Raw genomic sequence first — 15993 nt, 5'->3', positions numbered from 1 at the left:
TGCTGAAACAAGCACTAAATGTTGATGATATCCTGTTCATTTATTTAATGTTTATCTGCACTGGGACAATATGTCGCATAAACCAATGTATACAGCATTAATGCTAATTTGCAATGCAATTATATATTTGTGATCGGCAACATGTCAGACTCTGAGACTATTTTTGTTCCTGGTGTTGTTCACGTGCGTTCATGTGTGGCATTAAAAATATTAGTTAATATTATATACGGTAAATGTTTCTTTTGTAGGCAGACAGTAGTCAAGATTCAAATATCAATGAAGGAAAAAGTAAAACATATAACCAATGTCAACAAATGTCAATGCATTTTAGTTGTTTTATCAGTGTAGATGCACTGGATGGGAAGGTAGCTGGGAGCACTTCCACATAAAATCATGTGTATTAAACCATGTATTATTTGTCTGAAAGCACGTTGAACATGCAAAATATGTCCTACCTTTTGTTTACAGGGTTTTAACTGGACTCGGTTTATTCAAGGCGTGCTGTCCAGTGTGTCCATGGAGGTGAAGCTGGAGGAGGAGGTGGTGGTGTACAGCTCTCCTTACCTTGAGAAGATGAATGACGTTCTCTCCAAACACAGTGTCAGGTCGGTCCAAGAGTGCTGTGCAAACTAGAAAACATGAAAGTTAAATTATTACAGAATAGCTGCAATTTGGCACACTATAATAAAATCAATTTGTGTTTGCAGAGCTATGCAGAACTACCTCACCTGGCAGCTCATCATTGACAGAGTTAACAGCTTGAGCCGCCGCTTCAAAGACGCCAGAGCCCGTTACAGAAAGGTGTGATCTGCGTGACATAACAGAGCAAAACATGTTAACATGAGCTTATTCAAGAACTGAATTGCAGTGTGTTGTTTGTGTTTGTGGTCAGACTCTATATGGGACCACCGTGGAGGACGCTTGGTGGCGAGAATGTGTCCGTTATGTCCAGAACAGCATGGAGAACGCAGTCGGTGCTCTGTATGTGCGTGAGACTTTTGCTGGAGAGAGCAAACGAATGGTAAGTCCTTTTGGTCTGTTCACCCCTGAATGTCAGTCAATGACAGAAGCATCAGCTTCCTCATGGAGTAGAAATCAGTTATCAGCACAGAGGCAGTTTACATCAAACGAGGAACGCAAGCTGCAAGAAATTCATGGATTTTTCTGCAATAAAATAAACCTTGAGGGGCCATGTGTCACTTTACAAGCCTCATAATGCTCTGTCTGCCACCAAATCAAGAAAATGGATTATAATAATTTTATCTACCATATTAAGACTTTTATGATTCTTGGACATAAGGAGCACTTTCATTACATCAAATTCATCTTTTTACACCAGCATTTGCTCCCAATAAAAACATGAAAGTAACAGAGGAAATTTTCATAGAATGAAAGACATGTCCGCCCTAAATCAATGCAGAAAAGGCAAAAATTGATGTATACAATTTTTACCAGAATGCAAGAAATTAAGTGTTTGATGCTGAAAATCTCCAAGGGGAAGGACCCCAAGCCCCCAGTTTCATATGTTTCCTGCCAGTTATAAAAAAAAAAAAAAAACCTACTCCCGTGGTGCTACGAACAAATCTATTCATGCACAAAATGTATTATGCTGCCTGGGGCCCCATAATAATAAATGTGTTTCCACCTCTTTTTACAGTTTGCACACCAAAAAAACAGAATTGAAATGCCAAAAATAACAAATAAAAATAAAAAATCTTGAAATATTGAAAAAAAGTGTTGTTTTTTACTTTTGGGAGAGGTTGAAAGTGGTTGTAGCGATAAAAGGTAAAAACCTTATATGATGATTCTTATTTAAGTCTCAATGAGAAAACACATCCGCTGGACTCAATGGATTATCTGTGTTGAAGTGTTATGTGTTAAGTGTTACATTATAACTACTTGTTTGCTTGTTATGTTGTTGTATTAAGGACAGAAATACCTTTAGTATTTGAATATATTGTAAATTCTACAGGGGAGGTTTTCACTATAAGCTGCTTTGGGTTTCTTACCTCTTTGGGTTTCTTACTTCTCCTGCACAAATCAAAAAAACAAAAGTAAAAAATCAAATAAATGTGACTTAGAAGAATGGAAACAGATTCAGAATAAATGATGACGTAATGTCTCTTCAAGAGTTTATGAAAATATTAGTTTTTTAAAACTCTCCATATCCATTGTCCAGTGTGCTCTCCATTATTGTATATTAATTTTTACAATATCTAGCTGTTGCTAGATGGTAATCCTGGATTTGCAAAAGTCTTGTGAGTTGCTTCAAAATATTCTTGTCTCTGTGGTTTATAGACAATGCTGTGGTTCAGGTCTGGTTATGATTGGTTAGGGGTTTAGATTAAAGGGCTGACTTGAAACATGGCTGTTTTCACAAATCTGGGGTCTCCATCAAGCCATGACCATGTAACCTGACTGAAGAGATAGTGTCACCTACTGCTCAAATTGATGATCCATTGATTGATTGATTATCATCTGAAAATTTAGTTAAAATTTGCGCTATATTTGGATGGAAACCAAACTCATGACAGTTTGTTTCTGTATGGGACTTTCATTACACTGTTCACAGGTCAGTGACCTTATTGGTAAGATCCAGAAAGCATATGTTGAAACCCTGGAGGAATTAAGCTGGATGGATTCTCCCTCGAAGGAGAAGGCAAGAGAGAAGGTAAAGTGCACAGCCAAGCTGAGAAAATAAGGGTATATCCTTTCTAGATGTTCAGTGTTAATACGTAAATGTTCTTAATTTCATGCAGGCCATGGCGATCAAGGAGCATATTGGCTATCCGGATCATATTCTGCAGGACAGCAACCAGAAGCTTGACCAGGAGTACGCACATGTAAGTAAGAACTGAGTCTGTTTCTGAGCCACATTGCATGAATGATGATAATAATGATATATGTCACTGATCTCTGATTTCTGTTGTTTCTCTTTCTAGCTGAATTTTAGCGAAGAACATTACTTTGAGAACATCCTCGAGAACCTCAGGTCTGAAGCACACAAGAGTCTGAAGAAGCTCAGAGAACCAGTGGACCCGGACTTGTAAGCTGTTGATGCATCTGACAACACAAAATGTTCTTATCAGAAATACACAAACTCATGTACTCGAGAAGTCAGTGCTTGGGTTTTTTTTCAGAGCTCTTAAGTTGAGAGAGGGGAGTTATTGCACATCGTGTAGGTCCAAGGCTACCAAAAAACAGCGTACATGAGGAAAAAAGTGTGCAGGCGTTACTTTTTTCCTCATGTTCTCAGAGCTCTCTGATATAATAAGTCATTAAGGGTGACACAGGATAGTCACACTTCAGCTCCCTCTTTCTGTTATTGTAGTAAACAGGGTTGTGCTCAGCCAAATCATTAAAAAAAATGACTTTTTTTAAGTGGACATGGTGCACTAAATGTCCCACAGTAAAAAGAAAAAGGTACTCTGTGTTTTCATCAAGTAATCCTAAAATTAAGCTGTCAGTGTGTTAAGTAAAACAATTAATTTCGGAGTAGTAAAAGTTCCACATTCACAATCTTACTTAAGTAAAAGAATAAAATTATAAGCATAAATATACTTTAAGTACCCAAAGTTTAAGTACTTATTATGCAGAATGGCCAGTTTCAGAATCCTCTATCTTGTATTACTGGATTATGATTATTGACGCCTTACTGTGCTCATCACTTAAATGTTGCAGTTGCTAAATTTCAACTATTTTATGTGCTGCGGGGCAGCTTAACTATAGACTGTATCAAACTGAAAATGTACACACAGTGAGTTGACCCACTGGTTTGTAAACTCCCCTTTTGAAGGTTTGTCACGTTTGAGTTCAGATGAGGACCCAGATGCAGAGCAAAAAGGGCAGAAAGGTGTACAAACGATAAGCGTGCCTTAATGCCGATAAAAATGTTTAAAAAAAGAGGAAAAAAAACAAGTAACCAAAACATGAATCAAAAACTAAACTGAAACCAACCAGGACTGCAAGGAAGAACTCAAATGCAGCAGCAAACAGAATGAAAACAACAGAGAGGATAACACACGTGTACAGGGTGCATCTATCCATTATCCATAACTGCTCATTCTGTTGAGGGTCGCGGGGTGCTTGAGCCGGCACCAGCTGACACTGTGCAAGAGGCGTGCAAAAGAACAAGTCCTCAGACTATCACAAGGCTGAAACATGAGACAGACAACTATTCACACTCAAATTTTACAAAAAGCACAATATTTGCCTCTAAAATGGAGTGGAGTAAAAGTATAAAGAAGCATAAAATGGAAATGCTCAAGAACCTTAGAATTGTTCTTAAATAAAGTACTTGAGTAAATGTACTTATATTCAACCAATTGAGGGTTTAAATATGCTGTTTTCTGGTGCAAAATATGCTGTGTGAGTGGATTTTTAGCATAAAATCTTCAACGAAAATTCAGTTTAGTGCTCTTCATTCATGATGAACTAATCACTCCTCAGGTGGATCATCGGTGCTGCTGTGGTGAATGCTTTCTACTCACCCAACAGAAACCAGATCGGTAAGAGCTTTGCCCTCTGTGGATAAAAAAGACATGTTGTTTTTCTGCTCTGTGTAATCCTGTTTCGTGTCTCTTCAGTACTAATTGTGTTGTCTCTCTTGTTGTTTTTGTCTGTGCAGTGTTTCCAGCAGGAATCCTGCAGCCGCCTTTTTTCAGTAAACATCAGCACCAGGCTCTTAACTTTGGAGGGATAGGAATGGTTATCGGACATGAGATCACACACGGATTCGACGACAACGGTGAGACGCGATTCATCCATCCTGCATATTTTTGGGAAGTCATTATCATTTTTAAAATAACAGTTTATTTTAGGTCTGCTGTTATGACCATGATAGGTTACTGCTTTGGTAGATGCATCATGTTTGGCAAACAGTACTTTTACTTGATGCATTATGTTTCCTCACAGGGCGTAATTTCGACAAGGATGGTAATATGCTAAACTGGTGGAGTAATTATTCTGCTGAGCATTTTAAAGAGCAGTCACAGTGCATGGTGCAACAATATGGCAACTTCAACTGGAAGCTGGCAGGTGGACAAAACGTAAGCATCCAGTGACATGTATGAAATGAGACGTTTTGTCTCCGACAATGTAAACCATGTATTTAATGACGACCAGAATGAGTGTTTTCATGTCGTGGTTTTGTCTGTGCTGCTGCAGGTCAGTGGAATCAGCACTTTGGGGGAGAACATTGCAGACAATGGAGGGGTTCGTCAAGCATATAAGGTTGTTAGCTGCAAAACCACGTTGCTATTTCAGCAGCAAGTCCAAAATGTTTATAATAAAACATCCTTCATATCTGAAATCTGTTTTTATGTGTGTGGACAGGCTTATCTAAAGTGGGTGGAGATGGAGGGCGAGGAGCCTCGTCTACCTGGTCTAGACATGGATCACAAGCAACTTTTCTTTCTCAACTTTGCCCAAGTAAGTGAGAATAATGAGAGAACATGTTGTTTCTGAATGTGTTATTTCAGCAGACGGAGGGCAGAACATAATTTCTGCGTCTGGAGACGAGAGCTAAAGCTCAGGGGGAGCATTTTTCAGTGGATGTTTGGTGCTGAGAAGTAAACACTGGGACAAAGGGAGAGGGTCAGGGGGTGAAGCAATCCCAGAACAAATCAGTGTTCAGCTACACACACAAACATGGGGGACGAGGACGAGCTGCCAAAGTAAAGATCATCTTGGTGCCAGAAAATGTAAAGCGTAAGCAGGAAGCCGTCATCCACAATTAAACAGGTCAAATGTTACAAATGAATTTCAAGATTCCCCACCATGAATCAGTTGGTACATAAGTAAAATAAATTGTGCCACATTTTCTCCACAAAGACTGGATGTTAGAAAAACATCTGATGCAAAATGCTGCTACTGCAAAAAAAAAAGTTTTATAAACATGAGTTGTATTTGAAGTAAAATAATAAACTTGTAGATTGTAAAATGTATTTTTAATGTGTAGTGCTATTCATCAGTACAAATGTTTTGGTATGAGTTGCTTCGTGTTATATCATTATAGATATCCGCCTTAGAGGTGTCTGCATTCTCTTCAATATTGTAGAACTAGATGGCCAGCACAAAAATTTAATTTTGAAAAAAAAAAAAAAAAAAAAAAGGAAAAACTCAAGAGCAGTGGCTCCTTCCAGAAATCATGACTCAAGATAATCCACTGACCTTATGGGGAGCATTTTCATGTAGGAACTAAGAACTACACCGGCCAACTGTACCACTGTGCAGATGGAAGTGTGCATCTACTCGTGGACGAGAGGCTCGTGCTTTTGACAGCGTGAGATGTAAACATTAATGGCGTGCTCGTCGGCTGAGCTGTAACATTCACTAGCTCAATAGCCTTTCACAGTCAACAGAAGGCTTCATTTAACTCCTAATGACCGCTTTTTAAACGTAGATTACTCTCCACTAACCGTATCTTCATTTTCTCAAGGTGTGGTGCGGTGCTTATCGGCCTGAGTATGCCAGCCAGTCCATCAAGACTGACTCACACAGTCCCTTAGAGTACAGGTAAGAAGCTTTAGCATGCTCCTGTAGCTTTCATCATGCGTTTCAGTTTTTAAAAAATGTCCATATTAGTTGACAACAAATCTATTCATATATTTACATTTAATTAGTAGGAATCAGAGAATTTTTACTACTTCTTTACTCAAACTAATTAATCTATTTTCTAACTAGTTGGAAAATAATGTCATCGTTTAAATCAATAAATAGATTTGTTGTCACCATTTCTGACATTTTACAGAACAAACAACCTATTGATTTGTCAAGAAAATAATCAGCAGATTTATCAACAATGGAAATAATTATTAGTTGCAGCCCTAATTAGAATCAATGCTGGTCCATTTGCTGATCGAAATATGAAGACTTAAAAATCTGGACTCACACAGCTGTGCTCCTCGAACATTCATCACATGCTTCAGCATTTTATCACAATGTTTTGGTTTTTCTCTTGTCTTCAGGGTGCTCGGATCGCTCCAGAATTTCGAAGCATTCTCAGAAGCTTTCCAGTGCCAAAAAGGCAGTCAGATGAACCCCGAGCTTAAGTGCCGTGTCTGGTAGAAAATTTGACTCTTGAGGAAAGTATTTCTTGATTTGGGCAACTCAAATCAAAAGAACAAGTTGTACTGCTTAAACCCACAGAGACACTCTGCTTATTTCCAATTTATTTGGGGCAGAGTGATGACACTGGTATTTTCTTTCAAAATGGATGGCATCCTAGTCTCCAAACTTGAAGCTTATATAATATATAAAAGAAACTTCGAGTATCTTCTCAAGTTTGAGGTGTTGTCTCTGGACGAGTGGGTCACTTGTTCTTTTTATTGCTGTGTCCCACGACAGCTGACAGGTGGGTACATGAATTAAAATGCTACATAGGAAACCTTGTGAAAAAGGTTAAAGCTTATATGGCTGGCTTTAAATGCTTCGCCAGCCTTTCTTGAATTAATCCTTAAAAAAAAATCTCTTGTGCAGATCTTTGTAATTTCTCCACTATCATTTGGCACTGAGTTGCCTCTTTTCTCTGATGTATTGTTTTCAAGACATTGTGCCACTTCAGAAGAAACAATAGTGAACAAATCAAACTCTGACTGAGGAGTATGAAGCAAATGAAAGCTCGGGGCTTTGCCAAAGTAAAGCTACAATAGAATTAGTCACACTCGGAGAGTTTGGTCATTCACTGTTACATGAAACAAATTACCTAAAGACTTTAAGACTGTTAAATCTTTGCAGCTTTAACCTTAAATTAACATTTGGAGAGCTGTGGCTCTCGACATTTTTACACTTAAAGAGTGGACAATATTTAAAATTTACAAAGCTATTTAGTACTTTTTGGAGGTTAATTATTTTCTAAGTTTCTCTATCATGTCCTGCAAATGATTGTTGCTCAATACTCTCTGCAGAAACGTATATGTTTGTCATGACAGTTTTCCTGTAAGAAACCATATTCCAGATGTTTTGAAGAATACTGGTGGCCTGCTGCTTTTGAAGCTGGTGAAAAGACAGCTGTTGGAGATACAGCGATGTGATAATGATTTAAAAAAAACAATTTGTACCATTTTGTTGCGTTATTGGTTATCAGAGGTGTGGACTCGAGTCATATGACTTGGACTTGAGTCAGACTGGAGTCGCAAATATGATGACTTTAGACTGGACCTGACAATATCAAAAAAGAGTCACAGCTCAACTTGGACTTTAACACCAATGACTCGTGACCTCACTTGGACTTGAGCCTTTTGACATGAAAATACTCAATATACGTTCTCCCAAAGCCCAAAAATTAAAAAAGTGTGCCACAAATCAATTACTTTCCTCAATAAACTAATATTAAAGCCATTTAAACCTGGCAAGTCAACAATTAATTCCCCAGGTCGACTTTGTTTAAACCAATTTGACAGCATCCAATCAAGTTGCAGGAGAGAAATAGTAAGAATTAACTTTTTGCCGGATGCAAAAAATTAAACCAAAGATCTTTTCATTTGCAAAGAAAAACTACATGGTGGTAAACACAAAAAAACAATTGGGTATGTAAAACACGTGGGTCAAAAAATACTGACAGAAACATTTGATACTGTTTAACATTTAAAGTTACAAAGAACAGTAAGTTTACATAGTTAACGAGCTAATGCTCAGGTAACATTTTCTCAACAGCTAATAACTTTTTAAGACTTGTAACGAATAAATACAAATTTCAAAAGCACTATGATTTTGACTATTATTTAAATGGAATTGGTGGAAAATGCATTATGACTTGAAACTCAAAGTTAAGGACTTAAAAATGACTTGGGACTCGTTAATGCTCATTTACAATCCCTTTCAAAAATAGATGCGTCCATTTCAAACGTTATAAACGTCACTGCCCTCACACTTCCATGCATCCTTTATGACAGCATAGAGACAGCCAATAGACGGCACTAGAGTTCAAAGTTTCTGACAGTTGGAACAAAATCTGTGAGAGGGCTCGAACAAAAACAGCCAACACTAACTTAAAGCTTCTTCAGTATAAGTGGCTAATGCAGACTTAAGTAACCCCTGCTAAATAACATAGATTTAACAATAATATACCTGACAAGTGTCTTGAATGTAAGGACATTCAAGGAACATTTATACATTGCATTTGAGAATGTGATAAAATTCAGAGATTTTGGAGGGAGGTGATCAAGAAAATCATGATCATTTTGTCTATGAATTTTCCAATATATTCTCAAATGATACTGTTACATATATACCTATCAAATCTCAAGTTAAGAACCAAAGAACATAAATGCATTGACTTTGCTATACTTTAGGCAAAACGAATGATTGCTGTCAGCTGGAAGAAAACTATCGCACCTACAATAGGTGCTTGGATTAAAAACAGGGCACATTGAATGTCAATGGAGAGGATAACATACAACCTGAAAAATAGGTTGCATGTTCATGAGGAGATAGGGAAACCATTCAAAGACTTTATGAAAGTTATATAAGAGAGCCTCTATACACAAGGGAGAATTGGGATAAGATATATGAAGAATCATAGTGATAAACCCCAGAAAAGATTAGGCAAGATTTGGAATTTTGTAAGCTTTTGCTTATGCTTATGTATATGTGCGTGCATGTACAGTGTATTCTTTTTCCCAGTGTTTCAGAAGTACCATTAAAATTAAATTTTATATAAGATGTAGCCTTAGGCTCTATGCTGACTTTGGTTATATTACAGGAGAAATGTTAAAAGAGAGAAAGAACATCTGTTAAAGTGTTTGTAGGGGTGGATGTGTGAGTGTGTGCTTCTATTTATGTGTGGTTGTAATGTTAAAACTGGCAGTATAATGTTTTAAATTACAATGCTGACTGTGCTGTACAAAATTAATAAAGACATTGTTAAAAAAAAGTTTCTGACAATAACAAACGAGCCGACAGTGGAGGAGGTCGTAATAATTTACCTTTAAACGGTCGTAAACGGCGGTGGTCTGTGAGGCCATTGCGATCGTGACAAGTGGATGGAGAATTTTTTTTTTTTTAATCTGTTCCATTCCTCTGTTTTTCAAGTCTTGCCTGAAATGTGCTACTGCGCCTTTGCATTTTCCACTGGTACTGCTTTGTTTTGTTTATAAGCTTCAAACGCAGAATACAAAGGGCTCCATCCATGCCTGTATACGTATCTAACGTTGAGCATAACTTAAGCCCCTAGACTTGACTAGGGACTTGTCAGTTTTGACTGCAGACTATATAAATAATGGAAGACGCCATCTTGGTTTCGGAGCCAGATGTAACCATATTTGGACAAGAGGATGTAGCTGTGGTGGAGCGAGGGGTGGGCTTTGGACCTTAATAAAAATTCAACCTCCGTACAGCTGTCATAAGCATTAAAATTAACTATAGAGACAAAAAAACTTGTTCATTTCTGTTGCAAATTTGGGTATTTTAACATGGGAGTCTATGGAGATTGAATCTGTTTGGGAGCCAGCCTCAAGAAGCCTCGATGACCTGCAGTTTTTAGCACTTCAGCCTTGGCTTCATGTGGACGGAGAATTCTTTTCACTTTATTACGATTCATCCTGTTCCGCCATTTGTTAAATGACTTAGTCAGTATCCATAAGCTTTCAGAAAATGTGCACAAATAGGGGAGAAATTGGCACAGAGTACAGACAGAGGGCTCCTAATCTAAAGCTGAGCATTAATGAACCCTTAATCATGACTTAGGACTTGACTTTGTACTTGTGTGCAAAGACTTGAGACTTGTGACTAGCAAAACAATGACTTGCTCCCACCTCTGTTGGTAACTACAATGATTAGCTGCAGGTTTGGATATATGATAGGTTATTAATCACGGCTCTGTTGTGTGTTTGAAGCTCGCTACATTCCACCTTTTACTTGATTTTGAGAGGTTATAAAAATGTGCCATTTGTTAGACGGCACTTACCTACATTTATTCCAAATTATGTCTGCTTGTATGATATCTGTGAGTTTACATTTAACTCAACAGATGGTGATTGATTTGTAGAAGAACTGTTATTTCCTTCACCGTGCTATCTCCCCAGAGGAGACGTGAACACAGGGAAGACTTTTAGCCTGTGGGCATAGCCAATTACATGCTAAGGGGAAGAGAGAGGAGAACATACACACTCTCTCACACATGGACAGGCAGCAGATGAAGTGGTTTGCCCTCTGATCTCACATTGATCATCGCTGTGTAAGATGAAAGGATGAAGTGCAGTGAGCTGAAGCGTGGTGACCGCTGTAGCCGAAACCACGAGCCTGCAGGCAGACGCACACTGAAGAATGGGGCTTGTCATTAAAGAGATGGCTAGGGCCAAGACTGTTATTTTCTACCTTTATTAACAAGTAATGACAGGAGAATCAAAGCAGAGCAGAACTCATAAGAGAGGTACTGGCTGCAGGGAGCCACCGTTTTTGTGCCACGGCGAGCTTTCAAACAGTAGAAAAACAAACAAATAAACAGTCGGTTTTGAATGTTTGCTTGTCACTAGTCATATTCAGGATGCCTTGGTAAACTGAACACGACTTGTAGGTCTAAAAAGCCAAATTGAATGTGCATATTGAAGCTTTACACTCTTAGTCTGTCTCTCAGTCTTCACATATTGGCAAATACTGTTAATACTGTTGTGTTTAGAGGGAGAGGACACACTGATTTAAAAAAAAAAAAGAGGGTTTTACTCAGTGGTGTGCTGATGTCTTAAAGCAAAAGTCTGACATTTAATAAGCTTGACAAGATGAAAAAACACCTATACTCCGCTCATATCTGTCAGGTAAATAAGAAGCTGCAGGCAGCAGATGGTGAGATTAGCTTAGCATTAAAACAGGAAACAGCAAGTCTATGGAGCCAGAACAGTGACTTTAGATTTTGGCACAGATAAGTACATTTTGGCGTTGGAAACAAAAACTGAAATCAAAAGTAAACATTGGCTTTGCAACACTTGCATTTGAAAGAGTTGTATTAAGAAGCTGACACTTGTTCCAGCGGACCTCTGCCAAACCAACATAATGTTGGTTAACAGAAAACTGAAGAGAAACCGTGAGCATTAACAAAAACAACAACAACGTGTCACTGAAAAAAAGACTTAAAAAATCAGGAGATTGTCACTGTAAAATCAAAATACCAAAATATAATATGATAAGATTGCAAGTACATGGTCAAAAAATTAAAAGGTGTGTTGCATTCAATCCTAATTGGAAGACGGATATACGTATATCTTTAAATGCCTTTGTTTAATTTTTCAGCTAATGTTCAAGTGAAAGTGAAGTTAGAGTGTCTTTAACTTCTGCACTGTAACCATGGATGTATGAAGACAGCTGGATACAGCACTGGAGGCGGGGCCCATTCATTCCAATGAAAGTGTCTCAGTGGTGCATGAAACCCAAAAAGTTTAAATAAAAGGAGGATCGGCACCGCTTCTTCACTGTGTGGCCCTTTGAGTAGGTGCACTACAGACTTTTACCAGCCAAGCCCGCTTCTCCAGTTTTAATGCTAACTTGATTAAGGACAAAATGATTTATTTTGTGCTGCTCTTCTAGACTTTCAACACTTTATCTGACAAAATGGATTAAATCCCGATAGCATCATTTTGCAGGGGTCGTAATGCTCAATAAAATGCATCACATTATTAACAGGCATCACTTTCTTCTCTGGGCCCCAGGGACTCATGTGATGGTGTAATTTCACTGTTTGGCCCCAATGAAAACTGGCTCCAAAGCCCAGTGCGCTTCCTGGGGACCTGGATCAAATATGGAATAACAACTTCCTGGCCCGTCACATGACACCATTGGGCCAAAAAAGACTTTTTAAAAAAGACTCTTACTTAAGCTCAAATCACATTTCATTTTACAGACTGAAAACCTGAATGGATTTTAATATATTTTGTTGTCTTTTTCGCATATGTTGTGTAATAAGTGCACAATATTAGCGGGAATGTGATCTAACATGGTTGAATAAAGCATTTTTTATTTAATTTCAACTTATTTTCAGTGCCAGTGCAACTTTTTTCAAATGCAAGTGTTTCAGTGCCAATGTGTCTTTTTTCAGTTCAGGTTTTGTTTTCAGTGCCAAATTTTATGTGCCAAAATAAAGTCACATTGCTGGCTTCGTTCAACAGTGACAAATCTGCCTTCTAACACCTCTAAAACTTTAATATGTTTGTATCTCCGTTGTTTAAACTTACAACAAAAACTGTAAAAAAAAAAACTAAAAATTTTTTTAAAAAGACTGTCATATGCTGGACATATATTTAATAAGTTATTCACTTCACAGATTAAAAGGCTAATATTGTTACCTTTGAGCAGAGCCAGGCTACTTGTTTCTGATCTTTGTGCTAAGCTAAACTGACAGGCTGAAGCTTCATATTTAACAGACAAACACGAGGCTGGTGCCAATCCTTTTACTCCTACAGAAAGCAAAGAAGTGTATCTCTCCAAATGTCAAACTACTCCTTCTAACAAGAAGCACATTTATCACATCTGGTACAAAGAAATGTCTGAGGATAAATAAATGAAGTGTTGCAACGTTGCACTGCTGTTTGAAGGGCAACAACTTGGACTCCTGTATATTTTCTCTGGTTTCCTCAAAAAGAGTAAAACAGTTCAAAATTGTTAACTTAAGGTAACATAATATACAAAGTGTTATTGTAGATACTTGATGTTCTATACTGCAGTATTTACATATAAAGGATTCAAATTTGGTAAGAAAGGAAACGTACATTTCTTACCTTAGTTCTAGCTTCACATTTATGTACATGGTGAAACTGTGTCGTTTTGAAATAACCAGCCAAGTACAAAGTCATTTTTGTTATATATGAAAATGTTTCATCTGTATACCCATCAGAAGAGTTTATTTATCTACATGAATATTTATGAAACAACAATGTTGCTTTGCAAGAATTTAGACGTTGAAGATGTTTTATGAATGTTCCTGCTGCTATGTAATTATCTAGATTGCCATTAAAGTGACTGTCTCAACTGTTACCATCTCAAGTCTCTACTTTAAATGTGCAAATGTTATCTAATATATTTTACCAACTCACGGCTGTATGCATCCACGCACCAGTCCAGTTGCACTACAGTGGCTGCGAGTTCGATGGCAACCTCGGCCCTTCGCTGCATGTCATACCTTCTCTCTCCCTTTCACACTAGAGCTGCCCTATATATTATATTATATACATATTCAAGGTGGGCACCCAAGACTACTGACCTTCAACCACCATAGTGTTATAGGTTTCTTCTTCTGTTATAGGAGTCTGAGTGGATGTTTGAGCCAAATTTGAAGAAATTTCCTTAAGGCTTTCTTGAGATAAAGTGTTCACAAGAATGGGACAGATGGATGGACAACCCCAAAACATCATGCCTCTGGATTAAATGCATAGAATAACTGGACAAAATCATGTAGGAATCATTCTTATCCATGCAGAAGTGAAAAGACAGGGTCGATTACAATATCTCTTGCCTTTTCCTGTTGTTCTAATACCTCTTGACATTTTGGTTTTGTTCAAATTCTGTTCATGCATTTTTGATACAGAAGAGCCCTTAAAGCATTCAGTTTATGGCATTATGTTCATCTTCATTTATATGGTCATGCAGTCGAGTGTAGTTAGGGTTTTTTTTAAAAAAACAAAAAAAAAAACATGGAAACCTAAAGCACAAAACAACTGACAGCCAAACAGTGCAATACAAGTGACCAACATTAAAACAGACAGCATGGAATAAAACAAGTGGAGGAACAACGGTCACATTAGACAGATAACTTAGTGTTTGTGTGTTTGTGTGTGTCTGTGTGTGTGGGTAGAAGGATTATCTATATAAAGACATCCATTTATATTTACCATTTGTATGTGACTTGTTCCTCGTCGACAGCAATTTCTATGAGGTTTTCGTGACACTGCATATTTCGGCATTTCTCCTTTGGACTTCTGATATTAGCTGGCAGCCTCATCGTCGTCTGTCTGAAATTTTGTGAACATGGCAGTGTTGCCCCTCTCTGAAGCCCCTCGTATCTGCTCCTCCATTAGAGCAATTAGTGGCAAAACAACTATAAACATTGTATTTGTATCCGGGGAACATCTTTATCACCAACAGAGCCACTCACTAAATCAAGCTTCGGACAAATCCAGTCAGAAAAACGGTGGAAACGTGTTTCCCCCCTCGAGAAACTCAGCGAGCACATCTTCTTTTTTTTATTTAACTGTTGTTATCGACTCTATTTGCAAAATAACTTCACTTATCGCTGTGTTTACTCTGCTAATGCTAAGGTTAGCACTTCTTGCTGCGCGAGCCGCCATTGGTGTTTTGAAATCAGCGGTTTACATGCTACGTCATCATCTGTAACGTAGTCTCTGATTGGCCGCCGACGTTTTCAGCTACAGAGCGGATTCCTGATTGGCCAACTGGATTTTGTGCTCTGGAAAGGGTAGCAGGCTCAAGCATGTTTAAAGAATAGTCATGCTGTGTATGCCATTTTTAAATAAAATTAATAGTAACATCTATATATTCTTTATTTAACCAAGTAAAAGACTCATTAATATATAAAAGCTCTTTTCCAAAAGTGACCCAGCCAAGAGAGCAGTTTAAAACAAAGTTACAACAATAAATACAGACCGACAAATACAGCTATCACACTATACAAAGAGCGAGCACAATCTCCAGTTAAAATGCGAAAAGTGCAATTATCAAATTTTAGTTGTCATTGGAGTAGCAGTCACATTGACCAATAGTGCTATTTTCTTTTAGGTGGCAGAAGTGAAAATTAGTAATTCTCAAAGCTTGTTGTATTGTAGTTTCACAATGATAAAAACAGCTGGAGAACAGTTTGATACAAACCAGGATATAGGCTCTACAGGATGATTTTTTTCCCTTGGTAACTATCACGTTTTTATCAAATGATGTATGAGTGTATGTCTACAATATTTAACCGCTTCTGGTCAACAAGTTACATACTTCCTAACCTTTTTATTAAAATTCTCATTTATGCATTAAACTGCTCATTGATGCAAAGAAGCAAAG

The 15993-nt window shown here is 37.7% G+C and overlaps 1 protein-coding gene across 3 annotated transcripts in view; it reads left to right on the top strand.

Annotated features, from left to right (window-relative positions):
- The window catches only part of mmel1 (membrane metalloendopeptidase like 1), a 29337-nt gene extending 15375 nt beyond the window's left edge, over positions 1-13962 (top strand). For 2 of the 3 annotated variants that reach the window (XM_088089496.1, XM_088089499.1), the window contains 13 exons: positions 469-605; positions 708-801; positions 869-1021; positions 2573-2671; positions 2760-2843; positions 2943-3046; positions 4450-4508; positions 4628-4747; positions 4915-5048; positions 5167-5232; positions 5335-5430; positions 6440-6516; positions 6969-13962. In XM_088089496.1, the coding sequence (XP_087945622.1) occupies positions 469-605; positions 708-801; positions 869-1021; positions 2573-2671; positions 2760-2843; positions 2943-3046; positions 4450-4508; positions 4628-4747; positions 4915-5048; positions 5167-5232; positions 5335-5430; positions 6440-6516; positions 6969-7068 (1323 nt within the window). In that variant the 3' untranslated portion in view covers positions 7069-13962. The remainder of the gene's footprint in view (positions 1-468; positions 606-707; positions 802-868; positions 1022-2572; positions 2672-2759; positions 2844-2942; positions 3047-4449; positions 4509-4627; positions 4748-4914; positions 5049-5166; positions 5233-5334; positions 5431-6439; positions 6517-6968) is intronic. The other variant, XM_042506674.2, reaches the window with a different exon arrangement.
- Positions 13963-15993: the final 2031 nt, after the last annotated feature.

This window comes from Plectropomus leopardus, chromosome 2 (assembly GCF_026936395.1).
Source record: "Plectropomus leopardus strain MGB_pleo_1.0 chromosome 2, ASM2693639v1, whole genome shotgun sequence".
In the NCBI taxonomy this organism is placed as follows: Eukaryota; Metazoa; Chordata; class Actinopteri; order Perciformes; family Serranidae; genus Plectropomus; species Plectropomus leopardus.
This window is presented reverse-complemented; position numbering and strand designations above follow the sequence as displayed.